The 24,888-nt window shown below is 35.3% G+C and overlaps 1 protein-coding gene across 1 annotated transcript; it reads left to right on the top strand.

Annotated features, from left to right (window-relative positions):
• The first annotated feature begins 1,288 nt into the window (after nucleotides 1–1,288).
• LOC124173250 lies at nucleotides 1,289–17,587 on the top strand. The gene is made up of 4 exons (XM_046552771.1): nucleotides 1,289–1,967; nucleotides 9,558–9,637; nucleotides 15,132–16,588; nucleotides 17,501–17,587. The coding sequence occupies exons 3-4, from the start codon at nucleotides 15,266–15,268 to the stop codon at nucleotides 17,504–17,506; spliced, it is 1,329 nt and encodes a 442-aa protein (XP_046408727.1). The 5' UTR covers nucleotides 1,289–1,967; nucleotides 9,558–9,637; nucleotides 15,132–15,265; the 3' UTR covers nucleotides 17,507–17,587.
• The last annotated feature ends 7,301 nt before the right edge of the window (nucleotides 17,588–24,888 follow it).

Raw genomic sequence — 24,888 nt, 5'->3', positions numbered from 1 at the left:
TTTACTACATCCGTGTCTTCAAATAAGAAATTACGATAAGTACTCACCCTGAAGCAACTACTCGGCAAACTTTTTCTCAGAATGGCGTTTGATTCTAAACAAATCTTTTTGAAAACACTGAATTCCGTAAGTTTCTTCAAACACTGTGGACACATGCTAGTGGGCAGGCCATCTCCCACAGCAACCTGAGATGTTAATAAACAAGTTACACAGCAATAGAGTTAGGAATTAAAACATAAAATGTAGTAAGCACCATTGTAAATAAAATCGATAAAATTTAATGTGCCACTTACTTGTAAACCAACTAAATCATGTAGGGCATCCTTCACAGTTATTTTGCATGCTACATTCGAAGTGAATATGCTGTAATAACAATCATGCTTCTCCCTACAAAATCTGCAAAGGTCTATTTCTGGATTCCTATCTGAAGATTCCGTGATAATCCCGGTGGTGCGATTCATGCTTTCGATTCAAAATCTCATTCACTCTTTAAATCAGGTTTATCGTTAAAGAAATCATCCACTATGCATTGACATAGATCACAAAATCTAACAAGGAAATTACATTCACTAAGATGATGAGTTAAATGAAATACATTAGAATTCTCACAGAAAGGAACACAAAATCCAACACATGATGAATCGATGGAAAGATATATCACGACTCAATAGCATGGATTGAGAAAATTTTCAACAATTTATGACACGACTGTAAATTCATCGGACAAACATCCACGATAAGATTAATCCATAACCTCCATAACGTTCTCTTGTTATTATATGACTATACAATCAACCTCAGTATAAAACTCAAGTTTTCTAGTTGCCATTTTATCCGCCAACAGCACACCTACAGAGCAGGCCAAACATCGGTGTGTGTGTGAAGAGTAATTTATTTCTATAAAAAAATAAAGGACCATTTCATTTAAAATTCATCAAATGTTCGATTGATTTTAGTGCAAAAATGTTTGGTTAAAAGTTATTCAATCACCTGGCAAGAAACGAAATTTAAAGCCCAAATTCGTCGGCCACAAGGTCACATTACATCTACAGTCTTTAAAGAAATGAGAATTTATGAGAAAGAGTTCAAATTGTCTAATGCAGAATTAAAAAATTTAAAATATTTGTTATTCAAATAATGCAATAAACCAGAATGATGCATCACATATTGTTGGAAATATTTGATTTTTCGATTTTAGGCCTTTTGCATGCGCAATCCTCTAGCGGTGGAATACGCAAATGAAGTCCGGTATGTAAACTAATCCTTGCTAGCCTGGTCAGTAAGTGTTAGGGCGTCAATGAGCATTGAATACGTGTAAAATATTTGCTGTCTTTTCTGTCGAAATGCGATTTATTTTTGAGGTACAATGTAAATGTGAGCTTTTTATGCAATTTTCCTTTATTATTTTGAAGTTTTTGCGTTGGCGTAAGTCATAGAAATGAACATAATGTATTAGAAATTTTTAAATAACAGAGTGCTGTATGCATGGTTTGTTTGAGGAGTGAACTGGTTTAGAGATAGAATGAGTTATTGCTGTGAAAATATGAGTATTACCACTGGGAATTTCTCTGAGTCTTCAGAAATGTATTTCGAGGGTACTCCGTGCAGGCTTTGCATGAAGAAAAATGATTATTATTAAAACATATACTTTTCAATTGCTGGAAGCCAGATAACTGTAAAGGGTGCCTTAGGCGATTTTGTTGACTTAATAGTAAGTGAGGGTTTACATTTCACTGATCTCCTTTGTTATTGTTTTATTCCGTTTTATGGGTATGTTTTCTACCACAAGTCTGTAATCTCTCGCGGATATGTTTTCAATCCTTTCGTAGGTTGCTGTTGGAGATGGCCTGCATGCCACTATATCTACACTGTGCTTGAAAAAGCTCATCGAAGTCAATGATTTCCTAAATATTTGTCATAAATCGGACGGAGAACTGACAAAATTTTCGTGTAGGAATTACCTCAGGGTGAGTGCATCTTATTTTATTTCATTGGAAGCCTCGTATTACTTTCAAATAATGTGAAATCATTCACATAACCAGATATTAACTTGTTCGTGTTAAATTACCGTGTAGCCCGGCCTTAATAGTTCAAAGTTCATGTGGGCTAGAATAAAATTTTTGCCAAATGTTTGTAATTGTGGTTTCAACAGATAATAGCAATAACTTGAAAATGTAATTAATCGTGTATTTGATGACTCACTTGCCATCACGGGCAAAGTATTTGTTTATACGGTACAGTAACACGTACGGGTTAATGTCTTAATGTATGAACGCGAGAGTGAACGCCATAGTGCACTGTGTGTCCATCCAACTTGTGCGAATGCATGCACAGAAAATAGAACTTGTTCTAATTCGGTTCATGCATTCATACATGTACCGTTCTGGTCCACAAAAATCATTCACGAAAACGTACAATAACTCTTACCTGTTAATGCATCGTGTAAACAGGCCTTAATGCTTAGTGACTGCATCAATGTATTACATGAAAAATGAACTGAAAAGCACTTCTTATTAGAGACCAAAACTGAATGTATCATTAAATTTGTTATTTAACAATACTGACTGTTATGAAAGGACCTCGCCAATGATCCACGGAGCGTGTAAAAAGTCCAATTTCCTGCTTAGTGTTTCCGAATCCTGACGAGGCATTAATTAACTCGCTGTTGGTACCTCAATGGTGACGACCGAAGTCGTTTTTTATTTTGGTATAACCAAGTGTTTAAAATTCATTCAGTCATGAAAGTGAATAATTTGAATTTACCAATGACCAACTCATAACACATATCAATGAAGGTGAAGAATTTTGTGGAATATGTTTTCCATGTATTTCTTTTGCTTTTTACCTCCTCTTTGTTTTACAACAGAACAATTCAGCTGCAAAAAATATCCAATGAGGCATTTCAACAAATCAATATAAGTATTTTAAAACAAGTTAAGATTGTTGATTTGTGGCTATTTAGTGCTCTATTCATTACCATGTTACAAAATTATATACTTATGCATTTTTTATATTAGTTTCGTAATTGATTGATTTGATAACTTTATTATTTGTTTAAATTACATCTGTCAGATGTTAGTATAAAAAATATAACATTTATTGCTAGGGAAAATGGGCTCATTCCCATAGGTGTGTTATTTCTAAGAGATATTTTGCTGTGAAATACTATTTTTTTATGTATTTAGATGTTTTTCCCATGCAGGAGTCCTCATAATTCTCGCAGGGGATATTAAACTTTGTAGTGCTTTTTAAACCAGTAGAGGTCGTTTCTTTACCGTTCTTGCTTAAAGGTCTGTTTACTCCATGCATTTACCTGTACCAGTTATTATCTAAATATGTCAACCCAAGAATGTAAACAAAAATGCACCTTGTAACCACACAACTTGTGTGAATGCATGAATAGACAATAGATCCTGTTCTGATATGGTGAACGTATATGTACACATTAGATTCTGGTCTTCTAAAGTCGTTCATGCATTCACTCAATTACTTGTGTATGTTAATGTGTGGTGTAAACAGAAGTTAAAAATATGAGGTGATGATTTTGAATCTCGTGATATATTTTTTGTCTTCTTTTATGGAAACGCTTATTATTTGTACATATAAGTTTTTTTTGTTATTAGACTCATGGATTAGAGAATGGGACGTTTAATTTTATTGATCCATTTTGTTTACTTAATTTTGAGTACATGGAAAATTGTTAGCTTTTTTTATTTGGTTTACACTCAAAGTTGAGGTTATTTCTAGAATCATATTTACGCATAAGTTTATTTACTGATGGGATGTGGTTTTTTTAGATCAGTTTTATTTAATTAGGAGTACATGAAAAAAATAATTGTTGGTGTACAGATTGCAATGAACTACTTGAACGGGATAGTCTTCTTTTCTAGTATATTTGCAATTTTATTTTAATGGCTGTCTTCGTGGGCAGTTTTTAGTATAAGTGGTGAACGACTTTGCTGAAGGAACAATTTGTGATAGTTTATGTAGCAATCACTAAGTCCGAGAGGTACTTCATGGCTTGCACTTGGCCACATTTCATATATGGTCTTTTAGTATGAAAAACAGTAAAAAATCTCATTAATGTCGAATGAAATAAGTTTTAAAATATCCATGTTTAAAATAATGCAATGCACCTCAATAATATTTCACTCATCGTTAGAAATACCTCATTTTTTGATGGTAAGCCTGTTGCATACGTAAACCTCTAGTGGTGCAATATTCATATAAATAATTCATGATTCTCAATATTCTTGTTGCTAGAGAGCTTCTAAGTTCCCAACAATTACCAAATTCTTTCATGCTACAAAAACGCCCTGTGACATCAGCAAGTAAGCAGACTCACTCCATGACAATAACAAAACAGTAACAATGATAACAAATATCTAGGACGATAATGATTCATAACTTGAAGGGTGTGTCAAAAACAGTTGTTAATAGTTTAAAGTTTTTATGGTGCTTGCATTGCGCAATGGTTGACTCCGACTTCGTAAATATGCATCCTGGGAACATTCTGATGGTAGATTAATTCATGGCCACTTATTTCTTCTCCAGTAATGAAGTTTTCTTGGTGCGGAGTTGAGAAGCCGCAAAATTGAAATGTAACATAAATTAAATCAATAATCTCGTTTGCTAGTAATCTAAAGCTTGGTTTGTGTCTCATTTAACTGCTGTCATTTACTCATTGCTTTTAATGTGTACTTTAATGGTGATGGTACTTGTTGATGATGCATGATGGTACATTACTTTTAATGGTGCAATACTGGAATATGTCATGCTAACGTTTTGGAGAAATACAACAGATCATATTTTACGCTGATTTACTTAGCATTCCTAAGGTCTGAAAGAGAGACATACCATGTTTCAACCGTATGTTAGGTTCAAGTGTTATTAAATTTGAACATTTGCACTTTTGAGGCTAAGGTCACCAGAAAATTAAGTGAGAACAATAAGCTTATACTGTGGAAATCGCCATGGATGAGGAGGATGAGAAAGTAATAAGTGCTATTTGCCAAGATGGTGCTGCATCTTCCAGTTTGCATACATTCTTTAAACCTGTCAATTATTCAGGATGAATATTTCACATGACTGATGATGGAATTAAGATATTAAAAAATAAATTCTATTGAGAGATGCATAGGTTTTACTAAAACTGGGACAAATAGTCTACTGGCACCACGTAAACCTATTGTTTACTGGGCTCTGACGTCACGCTCAGCCAACATGGCAAAGGGTTGTATTGAGCGCAAGATTAATATCCATTTTTCCGGCGTTACTCGTGCGAGTTTCTGAATCAACGTAACTCGAGTGGGGTGCTCCTCACACCACACAGAACATAAAAAAATGGGTTAGGCATTAATTTATTTGAAAACATTCCTAGGATTAATGTATTTTTATAGCATCATTGAATCTACAATGCGTCATGGCATGAAAGAGTAAACAATTTAATTATTATTATTATCAGTGCCCAAATGCTGTACAATATAGATGAACAAATGGAATTAGATTTTATAGTGAATGAATCTCATAAAAGGGGAAAATTTAAGTTTGAGTTTAGCATTAAATCATATGAAAGTACTTATGGATTATAGTGTTGACATGTCTGAAACAATGACCACTGTGACCCGGTGCTCCATCTGAGAAATTTTTGTTCACACTTCAAATACGTACCCGATAATACTTGGATTATCCTGAGATTATTCTTGGTGGTGTTCCCTCCAAAATTGTTAACGTATTCCTCATCTGTCTCCTACGAAATTTACTTTCTTAGGGTCTTCAATATGCACTGTGAATAATGTTATCAGGGCATATGCATGGTAGTCATTTTTGCCGCTCATATTTCCGCAACCTATCAAAGTTTCCTAGTCTAGGTTTCTAATGAAGATAAACACTTATTGATATTTTTACACCTAATTTTCCTCATCAGTGATCCTTAGAATTTTTCTTACATTCCTTGGAAATGTAAATCATATTGCTCACGTACATCCAATTATTGCACGAGCAACAGAACAATTTTGTTTTAATGTCTTTATTCTGCGGACAAACAATACATCTACTACTTCTTCCTTTTCTTTGCTTCATAGCACTTTCGCATGTTGATAAATCATCTAAATAAGCTGTCTTTCTTTTCAGCACACTTGAGATCACTGTATTTCTGATCTTCTCCTTATAAATGACTACCAACTCCCTCAAAAATTTTTGCAGGAATTCTGATCTATACGTCTTGCTTCCTAGATTAATGTTATTGTACAGACTGTCCCAACAGTGGTGTGTCATTTTTGACCTCTAATTTTAGCAACTTCCACTCCAGCAATATTCGTGAAAATTGTCATACTTATGGGGAAAGGTCCTTTGTTTTGTTGAATGCAAGCAAAATTTTAGAATTTTGATCTTACAATGTGGGCTCAAACCAAAATTTTTAATTCGCCTTATGGGGTTTCAATGTTAATAAAAGTCGAGATTGAAAAAAGTCAGAATTTCATTGATCAGAATATCAATTCTTAGGTTTTCGGATACAAGGAAAACAAAAAATAACACTTTTGTTCATGAAAATTCAACTGTTGACCCAGTACCGTCACAGTCAAGGACATATGGGTGACAAAAAGAATAGCATACAATCAAAGGTGTCCATCCATGGGTTTTAAAGGGTGCTTAAGTCATTTTTGCAGTTCATTTATCAGTATTGTTGATTTTTTGACCTTAGGAGGTCACAATGGGGGTCAAGTGTCTTAGAGGTAAACGTCGGGCCATGGTGAATACCAGCGTGTCAAACCATGGGTTTTTAAGGGTGCTTGTGACAGTTTTGTAGTTCATTTATCGGTATTGTGGATTTTTTTACCTCAATAGGTCATAATGGTAGTCAAAGGTCATAAAGGCATAATTTGATGTATCGAGGAAACTAATGTCCCCACCCAAAGGGTGACCAAGTGAGTGAATAGTGCCCATTTTGTTAAGTTGTTACCCTCCTGAGGTCATAAGGTGGACAACATTCACTGAGGTTTGCACAAAAATATCCAGGGAATTAACCCGCTAGCCGGAAGGTTTTCAAGGTTGTCCCAAGGCAATGGAGCGGTAAACACCATGCTAAATTAAAGGTTTAAAATGTGTTCTAAAGGGTGGTGCCGTTTCCATTTCAGTGTTACTAAATTAGTGATTAAGAAGGGTATGGTGGGTTGATTTGAGCCAATTTCAAAGTTAACTGTGTATTAAAATGAATGTAAAATTTTGGTTTATATTAATGAGAAGGTAAAAGTCATATGTATAAATAATAATAAAAATAAATATAAAGCACCCATTATTCAATGTGCCCTCCCTCCCGTGCCAAGCATAATTTAATTAACTTGACGAATGATCCAGTAAAAACGTCCTCAAGCATAATTGGGGTAATAACTCTGCACATCGTATTATATCTCTTTTCTCTTCTTCAACATTATTAAATGTTTTTTATACATTAACTGCTTTAAAAATTCCCATAAAAACAAATCGCATGGAGTGAGGATGAGGTTTCTTGGTGGCCACTCAACTTCTGTCCCCATGGACACCAGCCGATTTCCAAACTTCTCTTTCAGCACATTGAGGACTTCCTTCGACCTGTGTGCAGGAGCTCCATCCTGCTGCAACCACACTTCCTCAGCATTTCCGAAGTTTTTAAAACCCAATATCCTGAAAAGGCTTTCCTCCAGCATAGCCTGATAGGTGTCTGTCCTCACATTCTTTTTTCAAAAAAGTATGTCCCAAAAACATGGCCAGCTGTAATGGCCATGAACACCATTACACCATTTCAGTTTAACGACCACTCACTCTGTGCCTTGGGATTACTTGTCGCCCAATATCGTGCGTGGGTTGAAGACACAGCACCATTTTAAAAATATATTGCTTCGTCCAAAAGCATAAGCTGAAACATAAAGGCAGTGGATGAATTTCATTTTTAATTTAGATACATCATACAAGTTGATATGATATTATCAAAAGACATAAAGAGCAAAGAAAAATAACATAAAACAACAGAATGAATAAGATACTAACCTGAAATGTGAACAAAGGGTTTTCATTAAGCTTGTCAATCATCCAGTTGCTGAAATGGTTTCAATAGCCATGATCTCCTTCACGAAGCTCCTGCACCATTCTCACTTTATAAGGCTTCAAGTTCAGAATTTTTAAAGCGAGTTGTAACACAGATCTGGAAATGTCCAATGAAAGTGCACGACGGTGGATGGATCTTGATGGCTAAAGAACTGAAGCCACAACTGCGTTTCTGTGCTTTGATAAGATTGTTGGGTGCCCTTTACAATTCCTCTTCTTAAGATATTCTACGTGAAAGTAATAGCACTCATCACTAGAATTTCTATTTCTAAAACTCTATTTTAATGAAATATTCATTTTTACATTAAAGGAGAAATAATCTTATCGCAACATTAGTGCGTAAAAATAGCTTGTGGGAGCTCTGTACCATCTTACTAAGAGGCCATCATTAGTCATTTCTCGTGAGCTGATCATTTTTTACTTTTATTTCAGAGGGGGTTTTCATTTATACAGGCCTTCGCAATTTTGGCATGCAATCTGAGGGATCACTGCATTTTTTTAATTTCTAATACATTCAAAATTACTATTTTAAATGTAAATAATTATCGCTATGGTCTCATTTTGGAGTAATAAGGACATAAAAGTCTTAAAAATTAACTTTTTTTATTAAATATTTACTAGAGGACCTGTTAAACCTCACATAACCTTCATTTCTCAAGCTATTTATAGAAAAATCATTTCTTCGTTCGTCTTGCAAAAATCTGCCGGCTAAAGTGACCTTCTTCTCCCAACCATGGAATGGATTATATTATCATTATGTTATGAATAATTATATAAACAAATTGGCACCTACCTTTAATTTTTTTGGATAGTACTGTTCATGGGTTATCTCTGTTGAATGTGATTATTTAATATTACTTGCTTACGTTTGGATTTCAAATTGTTCTGATGAAGAAGCATTTGCAGTTCTTGAACATTAGTTTGCTTTACTGTTGGCTCGTGTGCACAACACCTACAAGCTTTCGTATCTGGATTCCCCATGGGGGTAGAGGCTAGCCAGTGTGTTCAGCTTAGAATCCTTTACCTTCATCTTCATCTCGTGATCCTATGTCTCAGTAATCTCACCATAAATCACAACCAATCCGGAGAAAAAAAGTAAAAAGTTATAATTATCCTTCTTATCCATTACGTTCAGTTGAGAGTATCGCAATTATTTTTGCCAGAGCGATATCTTGCATTATTGTAAATTCGTAATCCCTATCTTCCATTTTTTATAAGGCACTAATGATTAGTTAAGCCCATTCTCTGTGCGTTTAAAGGCCTCTTTTTAAGCCACAGGATGAGCCGATATTGTGCAAATAGCATCTGACAAATTGATGCACCATTTTTTTCTTAAACTCCTGCTATTTGAGAAGTGTGATTGTATCATTTGCAATTGAGATTTCTATAAAAAAGGCATGAGAGAAAAGTTTGCTTTAAAAAAATATAAAAATTTTCCCATGTCAGTAACAAACTTAATTTATTTTACGTTTCAGGATTGCCTTCTCTGTATTGGAAACAGGAGAGCCAAGGAAGGAGCGTTTACAGATTTCAACCAGATTGCCTAATCTATTGGGTAAGTTGTTTCAAATACATTTATTCCATGCTTTTCTTTGAATTATCCATTACTGCATGATTGCCTTACTTTAATTGAGCATGCCTTTCTAGTGAAACATTTTATCTTATACAATCGACCAACAGAGTTTAAACGTCATGTATGCTAAGGATGGAGAGCAAGTATTTCTTTTGTTGTATCCAAAAAAGGTTTTTCACCACAGTGTACCTCTTACTTACTCCATAGTTGCAGAACATTGTTCCAAAAATTTATTTCAAATGTAATCCACCAATATCTATTCCACGAGACGTAGTGCTATCGCAAAAATATATGTACGAAATAACTTTTTAACTGCCTCAATCAGAGGTTAGCATTAGTCAGTTCTTATGATCTGAATATTTTTGGCTTTTGGATAATGTGCTGTTAAAATCTATCATATACACTCATCTTACTATCGAGAATATCTACCATATCATTTTTAAAACAATCGGTGTTACTTTAAATATTTTAGAAAGGCCATATGTTACTGTAAAAATGGAGAAAATGTTGGGCCGGTGGCCTTGCTAATAATTTATGCATAAAATGTGTTTAATTATTCTGCAAATATTACGAGAGAAAAACTGTTAGAAAAATGAAATAGAGATAAAGGACGTCCTGAAATGGCATGATTCCCAATTTTACTATTTCATTTCTTCAGAGAAGCAGAAAAACAAAATTTTCCTAGCAACCATAACGAAACAGTACCAACTGAAATAATTAAATTTTAAAAATTGATTAGCATCAATTTCAAAGTCTGGCTGAACATAGAAAAGTCTAGCAAGTGTGATACCTGAAGTTCTATTTCATTATATGCAATTATCACAATCCTAAATAACGCAGTTGAATTTTCGTGAACAAAATTACGCTCAGTTTGAAAGTTAAAGATACAATCTTCAGTGAGCTACTTTTCATGGTGAGGTGATAGAGAATAATTCTGAAAGGGGATAAGACTATTTAGACATCTCCGTTACCATTGGGAATGGTTCAAAGAATGGTACACTGCGCTCCCGACGGAAGTACTCCAGAGCACTTGTCCACAGGCGATACTTTCGTTACGAGAATTTCTTTTCTGAGCGGTCAAGAGCAAAGTCAAAATGGCAAAATGAACAAGGGCAGGCTAGCTGTATTATGAGATTGAGGAGATGGTTCGTTGAATATTAATGGTTATGGTGGAATATAATTCGAATAAACTTCATTTCAAATGTCGTGGTTCCACAAAGTAAAACAAGAAACTTTGGGCTGCATTTCTCACACCCACCCCCGCATACCTCTTCTTAAATAAAGTCAGTATCTTAGTGAAGTAAAAAGTGGGTACTCTACGGTTTACACACTTGCAATATATTTACTAATTATGGCTAACAACTATTATAAAACATATATCCTTTTAAATTATTTTTCTATCCCGCTTTCCTTCAGATTTTAATTTGTGGCATGAGATGATGTGTCTAACAGGGTCCCCACTCAACCGTGAAAACCTTAAAACCGTGAATAAGCCCTGAATTACGTCTACCATGAAAAAACCTGGAATAGCCATGAAACCTTAGACATCTCTCAAACTTTATTGTAGAACTAGGATTAGCGGATCGAAAGAAAAATCTCTCTTTCGATCATGTTTCAAAGCCGAGTCACGTGTAGTTACTGTCCACGCATTTTTCTGCACACGTGTATTCGAAGCACAATTATTAATTGGTCCATGTGCCATGACAGCACATTGACCTTAAGCCTGCGATTGGAAGACATTTACCCTGGCAAAAAATCAGGCACTTCTTCTCTCCTTCCTGCCACCCTGCTCCCTCCATTTTCCCATGCACACCCTTTAGCCAAAGTTGAATTTTGCTAGCTATAGTACACATCATAAGAGATAGCGCTTTCATTTCTGCATTTGCATTGAAGGCATCTTTTGCGTTTGTTACATTTTAAGTTAATGTTTGGCCGATAATTGGTACATGATCAACATTTCTGCTTAAAATGCCTGATCTAAAAATGGTGAATTTGATGACATTTAGACTGTGAAAACCTGGACAAAACCGTGAATTTTGTGATGTAGTTTGAGTGGAAACCCTGGTCTAAAAATTTTTTTACAATCGTTTCTACGACTACATGTCCCTTTAAATAATTATTGTGGCTTTCTGTTATTAAAGGATGCTTCCAGAGGTGTTTGAGTTTATTTCGTAGGAGATAGGAGAATGTCTATGGAGAGATAGTGCTTGTTATCACAGTTAAATTAATATCCTACCTGTGAACGCCAGTGTCTTCTTATATTTGGGATTAAGAGCAACATACTGAATTAAAGTAAAAAATATTCCCTTTATTTCAAAAGGAATGTTATTAATATGATATTTTATGATTGATACTCAAACCAAAACAAACAAATGATAACCATGAACTTTCCATTCTATTCGGGTTTCTTCACCGCGTTGAAGAAACCCGAATAGAATGGAAAGTTCATCAAACCAACGCCGCGAAAATCTTCGAACCTACAAATGATAACCATATTATAAATCTTGTCCACTTTTAAAGAATCAGGTGGAAACGTGCACCTGTACTCCTCCCCAAAATCTGGATATGTACTTTCGTCGTCTGAGCATTGTGCAACTTAGGAAATTTTACTCTTAAATGGGAAACAGAATTGTTTTTTCCGTCCAATTTTCTAGTAAAAATATTCAACCTGTAATGAGTGAAAGATAGTAAATTTTTTCTCCAGTATAGTTAATACAATATGAGACCACTTCTAATATCTGTAAAAAGTTCTATTTTACTGAAACAACTGGACAAGATTGTGTATGTTATTAGGGCCACGAGCATGAAGAATTTAAATTGTAATATATGCCATAAAAATCAGATAAGTGAAATATCCAATGGCGTTATCCATATGATTCATTTTTGTTTCAATTCATGTACACCAAGACACTGTGGTGATGAGGAATTTCCAATACAGATTAATAGGATATCAGGGGGAGATAAGAAGTGGAGTATGCGAGGAAGATAATCAGGGGTGGTGTGGGGTGATTGGGGCCTTCGGCTGGGGCTCAAGATCTTATCTTCTTAGCTGGGGGGCCCTGCCTGCTAATATTTATGAAAATCCCAGGTGCTGAAATGGATTTTGAAGCCATTCTGCATTTAAAAAAGTAGATTTACACTAAGTGTGCCATGGACGTAATATTATGTCCTTTAGATCTTTCTGAAAATTGCCATGGACGTAATGTTATGTCTTTCTATTTAATTGGCTTTGTACGTGTGAAGCCGTAATATTTCGCCCATGGTACTTTTCCACCATACTGCTTAGTGATTCTGTTATTTCAAAAATCAAATCCTCGATGGAAAAAGAGTTCTTTTAATGTCTTGAGGATGAAAAGTCCTTTGCAGCTACTGGCATCCTTATCTTAGGCCACTTGGTGTGAAAATTCTTTTGCGGAAAGAACCGTTCGTTGAGGGTGCAGTGACCCTTTTTGTCATCCAGGATTCATAAGGCTTTGCTTGGAACAATGCTTTTTATAATTTCCATGCTTTAAAGAGTTAGAATTGAGTGTAATTAAAAATTGTTATGCATGTTATGGCGGTATATCATATGTTGCAACTCTTTTATATTTCAAAAACATTAGGTTTTCATTGTTAAGTTATGTATTTGAAAATTAGCAATAAATGTTATTCAACGCATTCATAAAGAAGAGAAAAGTCTCATTTTTACTGAAATATACATCAATATAAATATTTTTTTAATGCTGATGTTTTAAAAAATATACAAATTTAGTAAAAACGGCTGGATTTTTCAGTAGGGCTTTAAATTTAGCACCCAGCACTCAAAGTGTAAAATTACAATCTTGTAAAAAAGTACTGTAAATAGTGAGAATTGCACAGCTTATAAAATTCCATTATGTACATTGGCTGTTTTTCTCAACCTCCAATGGGTTATGATCAGCAGATGAAGTGATTGAATAAAATTATTCCATCCTAAACATTGAGCACACTTGTGGTGTCCTTTCGACATAATTGCCTCGGCGATTGAGGGATTGGTCATGCCAGTAGACACGACTTAATAAATCTTTATAGGATGTTGCCATCAATGATTCCCAACAAATTTAGCCTTCGTCCATTAGCTCATTGCCCGTTTTGAAACACTTCCATCCTAGCCACGCAATTCTATATGTCAGATGGAATCTTTTAAAAGTAAGACGAAGTGATTAATTATAAATTATTCCATTACTAAAGACTCAGCACACTTGTGGTGTTCTATAGACATGATTGCCTCGATGAATAAGGAATTGGTCGTGCCAGTATACACGTTTTATTATGCCTTCTTCATAGGATGTTTCCGCTAATGACTTCCATTAATTTTGCCTTTGTCCTGAAGCTCATTGCCCATTTAAAAATGCTTCCATCCTAGCCACATCTTTACTTCAGCGTAAAGAAGGAATAATGGATGAATGGAGATAAGAGGATCACCAATTGTGATCACCAACTCAGATGGAATCTTTTAAAAGGAGATATTGTCCATTTCCAACATATTTTAAGGTTATGCAGTCGATTTGGTAGTCCCATGGTTAATTAAAGTTATAGCATGATATAAGTGATGGTGTGTAAGGGGAAGATAATTGAGAACTAAGGTAATTAGCATTTCTTAGAAGAGAAAAGGAAGTGAGGAGGAAAACCAGGCGCAATCATGCTTTCAATGAATAGCACCAAAAGGAATAAGACTGCGTATCATTTGACGAAAGAAATATTACACTTGAATTGCCGTCCAGATAGTAACCATGCAAATATTGATAATTTTATGATGTATTTCCACCCATGCTGGCATCCCCATTAAGAAGTTAATCAGGAACATTTTTTTTCTATTGGTATACAAGAGGGAAGACACACATAATTATTTACGATCTTAATTTAGGAAGGAATACACTTTTCCACAACATTTCAATGTGAATGATGCATTTCAGCTCACTGAGTCATCATCTGGTACAAGAATTGTACATCAAATATTGAGATAAAGTGTTACCGTCTTCAATTTAAATATTTCAAACTTCTACCATGTAGCACCTGCATCTGATGAATTTCTTCTATTGTTCTAATTTCTTTCTTTCTGTTTTGCTTTTTTTCAGCAGCCTCTTTTCCCATGTTATCATGTCACATCATAGATTTTCGTGCATATCATCTCTATTTTCATTCTAACCTCACTTTCCACATTATTATAGGTTCCTTAATAAATAATCGGTACTTCTGCTTGGTAGAAAACTGTCCCGACATTTTTAGCATAGTTACATCTGTTTTGGTCTCCAACGGAATTATTTCCTCATAAAAACGATGGTTGTGAGTGATTGAATTTCAAAATAGCCATTCCAGATCATTTCATTTTTAATCTGCATTGCATAGTTAGCGAGATATTTTTTCTTGGGTCACGCTAATGCTAGTTGTTATGTTCCCACACTGCTATTGACAAATTTTAAGATAATAATTTGATGTTTCTTCTTTTTCTTTGCAGTCAACATTTATTCTTTTCAAACCAACGCTGAGATCGTTACTCCTTCGTGACCATTGCCACCACGCCTGCTTTATATAGCCAACCTCTGCTGAATCCACTTCTGCTCAAATAAATTATTTCTTTTTTCCCCAATCATGGTGAGCAACATTTCTAACAGCAATGCTGAGCAATTTGTTGAGGAGAGGCTTCTTGCTGGATTGGTAACTGGCTCATTCCTCCAGCATAAAGACCTACTGGACAAGTTGGAAGATGTGAATAGCAGAATGATAAAGGAGAAAACACTCTTGCATGTTGGAGTGGGACTTGGAAAAGCTGATTGGGTGCAGGAGCTATTGGCAAGAGGAGCTGACACAGACATTACAAATGAAAGTCAACAGAATGCATTGTCTTCAGCTGAGGAGATGGTGCGGCAGTTCCCTGATGATGCAGAACGCTCAAAAGTTCTGAATTTGGTTACGTTGGTTCACAGGAGGGACCAAGTTATTTTGCGTCGTCTGGAAGCATCTTTGAGTAGAAGCACTGATCATGTGACACCCGTGGCTAGCCCAGAATGTGATATTGCATCTCTCAAGTCCTCCGTGGACTCATTGAGGCGAGAGATGAAATCTCTTGTGCGACAGCTGAGCTCATCGCTGGAGGAACTGAAAGCGCAAGTGTGTGGATGCGATGTACTGTTGCATTGTCTGGAAGGGGCCGTTAAGTCAACAGCGGAGGACGTGACATCTATCAAGTGTGGTCTGGGAAAGGAGGTGTATTTAATTCAACCTACATCCGATCCGGCCAGAGCAAGGCAGGAGTGCGTGGACGCCATGATGCGAAAGACACGGATAGTGTATGGAAACGGAGTTGATGAAATGCGTAGATTGTATGAGAGACTGTATGATGGAGATGGATGCACTGCTTGTGTTATTAAGTTTTTAAGTGGGGATGGCCGGGTGAGGGTGATGGTGGACAATGATTCTTATAGCATTGGAAGGATGAAGGAGAAGGTTGTGGGTTTTGATGGGACTCAGGGGAATGGGAGTGCATTGATATCGTTTTGTGATTTTGAGAGTGAGACGGTGTATTTCGGTGCAAAGGATTCTTCTGGTGTTTGGGAGAGTGTCCAATGTGCTAGGTTAGCTTGGGCCCTCTCACAATTATCCCTAAAATTAGTTTTTGATAATGAGGGGAGGCCATATAGCAAGGGAGATGTGGATCGAGAGCGTGAGTGGATCAGGGCTCTAGAGGAGTTGGAGGAGAGGAGGAAGAGGGGAGGGAGATTAGATGGGTGTATCAAATTAGCATTGGATGGGAAGACACCAAAGGCAAAGTTATGTTGGCTTGCGGCAGCTGTCCCTCGTCTTATCGCTTATAATGGATGCACACAAGGAAGAGCTATTCTGCAGCAGCAAGCCCCTCTCCTCTTCTCTCTCTATTCTAACAATGTGATTGGAAAACTTTTAGCGAGGGCAAAGGTGGGTCCTACGTCTATTTTTTAGGGTTTTTTCTTTACATCATGGTCTTCATTTAACCATTGAAATCATTATTTGAAGGTGCTTTAGTATATAAATTGGTAGTTAATAAATGTAAATGTAAAAAAAGTTTTGAATAGTTGAAAGATTTGTTCGTAATTTAATTTTCCATGATTTCCCAAAAGTGGGACTCTCATTGGTTTGGCATTTAGAGGTGAAATGAAACTTCTGGTACATTGGCTCCTCAATCCTTAGCTGTTCCTCCTATGTGTTCTATAAGTAGTTTGATTTAATGAGAGTGGGGTTTTGTAATATTAAAATATTTAAATACAATTTATTTTAGTCAAACATTCTACTTCTTGATATTCCAAGATGCAGATTTCTTTTTAAAAGATAACATGTATTAAAGATCGTATATGTCATAAGTTTAAGAATGGACGTACATTTAGGAAAAGTCACAGCTTCAAATTCAATTTCAAGCATTTTTGACATAATTATAAACTTTCAAAACTACCAACCGGGTCCATTGGACCCAGTCCGTCGTTCTAGGGTTAAGAAAGTGACTTCAAATTAACTAACTCTTACGGATAAATAATGAAGTTAAAGATAAATAATATAAGAAAATTGAAGAGTGTCTATATTCAAATCCATGATATATCAATCCAGTGATAAATCTGTAAATTCCAAACAATAGGGAAAGTCTTCCAATAGTTTTCACTTATAAAATAAATGATTTTTGTAGAGCATGGGCTTCTCGGAAGATATCTAATAATTATGCCTATAATGTCTTCCATTGCATTCTTGTAAGTTGAGGTAATATTTTATCTCACTATGAATATTGACCTAATTTTGACATTGCATTTTGTTTGCGATTGCACTACTTTTCATTCCATTAATTTATATTTTCTGTTTCAGAGATGAATTTGGCCTGATATACTTAGGAGATTGTGATGGAGCCAGTGCTGAAGAGGAACATCCCGTTTAATATCATTTATTTTCTTTAAGCCTCTCAGTTTTTATTGGTTTAACTTAATTACTAATGTGTTAAGTGTAATCATTACAAATATCTTATGATTATACTCAGACATTTATGTTGATTTCATGTTTACTAAATGACACTTTTTCATTTGGTAGGTCATTACATTTTGAGATGCATGTTGTTTTAATCCTGTGGGCACACAATTTTATCAGCCTTTTCCTAGTCATGCCGCTGGGATATTTGTAATTTTGATTATATATCACTTTGCATCTCATTTATGCTATAAATAAATGGAAGGAATGTATCGTTTTGGCTTACCAATGTAATCCTACAATTTATCTGAAAGCCATCGTGCACATAAATCTATTTGCGGCATATTCCGCTCTCTCCAATTTCATAATCATATTTTGCCGGATGTTCTCATGTTTGTGTAGCCCTTTAGTGAACATTAGTTTGTTTTGGTTCATTGCTCTCACCTTTTTTGATCCATTCACTTGAGAGACATTTTCCTATAGTTTGCAACTATAATGATGTAGGGATAATATTGTGAAGTGCAATATATTCGTTAAAGATTATTAATTTCAAAGATACAGTGCACAATTTCAATGTGATGTAGAATTTTATTTTGCAATCTTCAGTCATACTTTAACTAAGGCTTAGATGGGATTTTTTTCAATTTGCAGTTGTAAATGTATGTATATTTTTGGTATAATTGTATTATATTCTTTCGTGGTATTATACTATATTCTGTTACAATACCATTCAAGGCACACTCAGAGAAATAGCATTTCATTGAATGTGATGTAAATAAACTAAATTTTTTTAAATTTATGCTGCAAACTGTTGTGAAGTTTTATCCAATATTGCATATCATGCTCCATAGAGATAAAATAAATTCATTATGGCTTAAAGTTCCTATGATTTATTTTGCTTTGAAATGAGTTTATCCCATATGATGCATCAGATTCAATCACGACAATTTTTCTAACGAAGTGCAGGAGGACCACCTGATGTACACTTCCTATTTGCCATGATGCTTTTTAGTGCTGTGCTCCATAGCCCACCTCATACTTAAAAATTTTTAATCTAATCGCTAATCAAAGGTATTATTATATTTTTCAATTTTGTTATGCATATGATATGAATCGATTTTAAGAGTAAAAATTATAATTATCCAGCTCAACCCGCAGTTATTGTAACTACATTGCATTTTCTACCAATTATGGGTTCGTAAACTAGAACCTCCTTTCCCCCCAAATTCTAGTGCGGTAATTTTTACTTGCATTATTACGTATGTACAGACCTTTCATGTATTTAATACACTCCCCAATAACTCGAGGCAGTGGAATAGTATTTTTTCTGCTGAAACGTTTCCCTGTGCCCAATGGAAGCACGGAACATGTATTACTGTCTACAGTGACGACAGAGTTATCATTCCATCAAACAATACTGACCTACAGCTTCATTGAATGCTTGTTTTCCTGTTCCTCTCGGTTTTATGCCGATGGTTTTGCTATATTCTTTCAGACACGCCCTTGTTCTATTTTCACGCAGGGTTCCGGTGTCAACAAATCCTTTTTCTTTCAAAACAATAGATAGTGTGCATGGTGTAAAAAGAAGTCATTGAAAAACATAAGATTATTAGAGGGCTCAGGGATAACCTTGAGAAAATATCCAGAATAACACTTGCTTCCAGGTCTAACTTTCGATCGAAGTCGTTTCCCATCGCCTGGTTGAATCCTAAAGCCGTCTGAAGACCATAATCACCAAAGTTTCAAGCGAAATGAAAGGCTTGTTTTCAAATAATATTTTTGAATTGTGGCAACCAAATTCAGGTATCATTTGCTCACTAATTGACCTATAATGCGACGTATTCCAAATTGTAAAAATTTGTAATTCAAGTCGTCAAATTAGAGGCTTAAATGTACAAATCTGTCATTTTCGTCCCGACAGGTATTGTTTGAAAAGTGTACCTTTCATTAATATAAATATGTTTCGGCTCAATGATTTCCTAGCGAAGTCCAAGTCCACTCCAGAACGTAATCAGATTACAACTGTTTCGTTTAATATGCATGACTCTAATTTGTATAAAAGTTCATTGTGATGTACAGTGTCGAAAGCATACTTAAAATCTTGAAATAATGGGTCAACTTGTCTTTTCGATTCACCAGATTTTATAACGCCGTGAAGAAAGAGCGCGAGCTGTGTTTCGCATGATCTACCTTATTAATCTTAAATATAGTGTGTGCCTAGAAGAATCGACAAATTCACCTCCCCCCACCCCTTCCCCCATTCAGTGTTAAAACATCCCGCTGTATGTATTACCATCGTACTATAGTAGACGTGATCATGAGAATAAAATAAAAGAAATAGACTGCAAAACATAGAGATTAAAAATGTCATTCTTCCCTCGCACTGGCAAGGATAGCAACGTTGTCTCAATTGATAGTATTAGTGGCGTCGCTTGCTAGGATCACTCATTGCATGTTTTTTTCATAGTTCTAACCTTGCTAATGCTTAGTAATTCCTAGAGCAAAAATTATGCAAGTTTTTTTATGAATAAGCATGTATATTTTACTAGTATGCGAAATATTTCTATGACCATGTGGTGTGCATGTGGCGGTCCTCTAGCATGAAAATGAAAAAAATGTCAAAAATAGCGGAATAACTCCTTGATATTTGGTTTAAATATGTATTCCCCTTAAACACTTCGGGTACCGGCTGCTAAAGTTAAAGCCCTACTGAAAAATCCAGCCATTCTTACTATAGTGGTAAATTTTTTTTAAACATTAGCATAAAAAATATGTTTATATCGATGTTCATTACAATAAAAATGGACATTGTTCTTATTTACGAATGAGTTGAATAACATGTATTGTTAATTTTTAAATATATAATTTAACAATGAAAACCTACTGTTTTCGAAAAATAAAAAAGTTGCAACATATGATGTACCGCCATAACATGCATAATATTTTTTTTAAATAATCAATTTGAACTATTTAAAGCATGAAAATCATAAAAAAGCATTGTTCCAAGCAAAGCGTTATAAATCCTGGATGACAAAAAGGGTCAATGCACCCTCAACGAACAATTCGATTGGCCCAAAGAATTTTCACACTAAGTGGCCAAAGATGAGGATGCCGGTAGCTACAGAGGGCTTTTCGTCCTCAAGACATAAAGTGAACTCTTTTTCTATCGAGCAGTTGATTTTTGAAAAAAAAACAGAACCACTAAGCAGTAAACTGGAAAAGTACCATTGGCGAAATATAAGGGCTTCACCCATACAAAGCCAATTAAGTAGAAAGACGTAATATTACGTCCATGGCAATCCTCAGAAGGATTAGCAGGATGTAATATTACGTCCATGGCACGCAAAGTGTTAAATTGCACTATTTTACTTTTAATGTCACTTGAAATTTTCCATTATTTTCATATGGAAGCACATCGACACCACACATTTTTCTATTCTAAACTTCAATAAAAATTTTAAAAACCCGCGAAGCCCATAAATAAACCAAAGAAGGGAAACTTAACATAAGCACGCCAAAATATTAAAAATAAAACCTAAGAAGTTTGAAAAATGTTAAACAACAATGTTACTTCTAGTATTATCTTTAAAAAAAGTTTTGTGAATTGCGTGCCATTACCCATTAACAGATGCCATTAACAATTCTAGTGGTAAAAAACTCTCATGTCTGTAACGTATTCATATATTTTCTGAATTTTTGCAAGAGAAAAAGTACAGAGAGTACTTTATGTTACGATTTTTTCTCTCTTTGAAACCCAACTATATCGTTTCCTTAACTTACTGATTCCGTGATACATACCTTTAAAGTGTGGAATTTTCGCTCTTATTATCGAGTATTATTTATTTTCCCTCAATGCAATTTGGCCGGCTTGCACCAAACAAAAGGGGTCGCTGCTTTGTCTTTTTATTTTCCTGTGCGCCAGACTGCGCGGCGATACAATAGTGAATTTGTGTGTTGCATATACGGCAGGATGCAAATACATACTATTAACACTCGAGCTATGTTGCTTGTTGGCGAATAAAGTTCGCCAGTCTTCGAAAACCAAGGATTTCATCGTTGAACTTACATTCTGGTCTAAATTGGCCTCGTGTATTCCTATATTTTATTTTCAATGTCTACAGTGTGATTTTTCAAAGCTCGAAGTATTGTAGCAGATTTTTTTACGATTGACAATAGGAACTCAACACCTATGGCCTATAAATTATGCCGCACAACCGGCTGTGTATCAAATCTGTACCGGCGTATCAGTCTCAACTATGTATGTACTATGGGGGAAAAAAGTATCCCAACAAAGTTTGTGCCGCCACCATCGCTTCGCAGGGGAATGGGTTCCCTTTCTAACAGTATATAATCCTTGGAAAGAGACGAGGGAAATTCAAATACGGTCTTTTTCAAGCACCAAGGTCGTGACGGTGAATTTGCCTGCCTCGAACCGAGGCTCGAACGTATTTCGTACTCCTCTCTACAATGTTGGCGCATTCGATATCCCTAGGAAAAGTGCCTTACTTTTACCCGCTATCTCACTCTAACCCTCATTTCCTTTCCTTCTTCGCTCCTACTCCGGCACTCGTTATAAAATTCACTGAAAGCCCATCTCCACTTCCTCATTTTCTCGTCTCATCTCTGTTCTGTAATTGCCGTTCACCTAACAATTCTTTCAAGAGCTAAAAAAAAGTTTTGTTGGGAATTGTGGGAGTATGGTGAGAGAGTACGGATCTCATGGATGTAAGCAATTTATACGTGGCAAGTTAAGTGGTTGAGCTACGAGGTGTGGTTCTTGAACGGTGCAGCTGGATACGTAATACGCTCTGATAATTTACGGGATAAATATTCGCTAGACGTAATCTGCAAGGCAGCAATGGCGAGGAGCGATTTTGAGCATCAGGAATAACCCTAAATACACTGGTCAACAAAAATTTTTTTTTTCAATCCTAGAGATGTTGTTGGATGATCCTTGAGGTGTTTTTCGTCCTGTTTCCAAATCTCGGCTCAGACATTTTCTAATACGTCTACTTTCTTTAGGACAACCGAACTAAATAAGGGTTCAAGAATGTTTAAGCAAATAAATCGTGATATTAAAAATGTGAAAAACAGGTACTTTCGTAGGGTTTTCTTATACATCTATCATCTGGTAAGTTCCTATTCAGTGTCAATTAGTAATCTGATAACATATTGCTGAAATTTCCTTGGTTCTATTTTTTCAAATGTAAAATATCTTGTTCGAAACCCTCTTTGTTCATCTCTAAAAGCGCTAAGGTTTGGTGGAAAAAGGCAGGGTTTGAGTCGAGAAAATAGATTTTAAAATTCATATTGCAGCCCATATTTTGGTACGATTTAATTGTATTAACATAGCCACCAGATCATGATAATTTTCTGCCTAACATTTCCTAAAAAATGTCCCGATACATTTTTAAATGCGTTCCACGAGCTTTTCTCCATTGATTTCACTTGCTAATGAAATTCTGTATCCTTCAATTCTTAATCTGTGGCCCAATACATATTCCTTATTTGATCTCACTTAATTAAACGACTTTTTGTTTCAGGTAAGTTAAACCAGCACCATTTTTGTCCATGGCTTCAACAAAATTTTAAAAAAGTCCTTATGTAATAGGAGGAGGAAAAAGAATATTTTTTGGATCAACCAAAGGCTGAAAAAGGATATTTTTGGATCCAGGGACGAGTTCTTTACGTTGCGGACAAATTGTTTTCAAGCAACAATTTTTTCTGTCTCTGATATCCCATTCGCAGATGAAGCAAAAACATTTCGTATAGCCAAGGTGTAATCCTAGTAACATTGCAATTACTTTAAGTGGCCACAAATTTTCCATGTATATCTTTGGTAGTGATTTTTTTCTAAAAGTAACTGCATATTCTAGTAATATTCTTTTATTTCAGTTTCATGAGATAACAGTATTTATGGAAGCTCATTGCCATTATGTAAGAGATTAGCCTTTAAAATAACCTAGGAGGAATAAATGAGCAAACGCTATTCGTCTGTGTTTAATTCGAAATTAAGAGTATCCATAACAGAGAGAACATCATTGCAAAAAGCAAATTTTTTTGGTGAAGAAACCAAATCAAATTCGTCATGGCGAGAGCGGTACATCAAAAGTTTCGAATTTGGATCCAACAATTTTCAACCCTTAAATCGTGATCCTAATATTTTACCATGCTTTCAGGATAAAATTTAAATCTTGAAGTAGATTATTTAAATACTCTTGCGTCATAGAATGAGTATTTACTCGGTCCAAAATTTGGGTCCTTTGAGTTACCGAATCCTTCATTATCATGTTCTTGATTACTTTCTGAATATTTTCTAGGATTAACATACTCTATTGGTTTCGGCACTTGTAAATTTTTGGAGTGAGGGAACGGTAGTATTGCTGATTCAAAGTTGTGTGGATTTTTTGCAGTGTTTTCGACTTCCTTGGAATTCCTTTTTCAACAAAAATAACAGTCTGAACAATGATCTGCCAAATGATGGGGACGGCAAATTCCTTATGACGTTTTCCCTTCAGCCAACCAGTAAGAAGCTCTACATTGGTGCCACAAAACACATGGGGATCCCATTCTTTATCTTGGCCACTCAACAGGCAGTCAAAATAAAGTTTATTGCCCTGTCTGAAAAAGGGAGTAATTTTCCACCTTTGAGCCTGAAAAGTAATTTCACCGTATACGTAATAAAAGTCATTAGGATGGTTCACACACTATCTATGCCTAAATTCTGATTAAAGCTTAGCCACTTCTCAGCGACAACGTTGTAAAAAGTTGTAATTTCTTGCGAGCAACAAGTCTATCTTCTACTATCTTCAGAGAAATCAAACATCTTCTCGCTCCTACAGCTGGTCACATGCTGATGTGAAGTTGCAGCTGAGGCAGCATTGCTTTGAACAAAACGATGAGATAGTACAATTTTAAACATAGTTTGACAGAATAGGAACGCATGGCATCGTAGGACAACATGTTTTGGCAAGAAAGATTTATTTACACTTTCTCATACACACTCACTTTCTCACGATAAATAAATGAATTAAATTACTACTTTCGTAAAAGCAAAAACTTACATTTAGCTGTCATAAAGAAGCTAAATATGATAAAAAGAATCTAAGCACAGATTCGGAATCAGCGCGAAAAATACCCCTGAGACAATTATCACCTTAAAAGGTTTTAGTTCGTCAATCGTGATTGAAAATATCCTCAATGATATGCACGTGATTGCTACAAATTTAATAGACACACAATTTTTAGAGTTAAATTCCACATATCGAAAAACAAAATTAACATATTATTTT

The sequence above is a fragment of the Ischnura elegans genome, assembly GCF_921293095.1.
Source record: "Ischnura elegans chromosome 13 unlocalized genomic scaffold, ioIscEleg1.1 SUPER_13_unloc_4, whole genome shotgun sequence".
Classification (NCBI taxonomy): domain Eukaryota; kingdom Metazoa; phylum Arthropoda; class Insecta; order Odonata; family Coenagrionidae; genus Ischnura; species Ischnura elegans.
The sequence above is the reverse complement of the archived record's forward strand: the minus strand, read 5'-3'. Positions and strand labels throughout refer to the sequence as shown.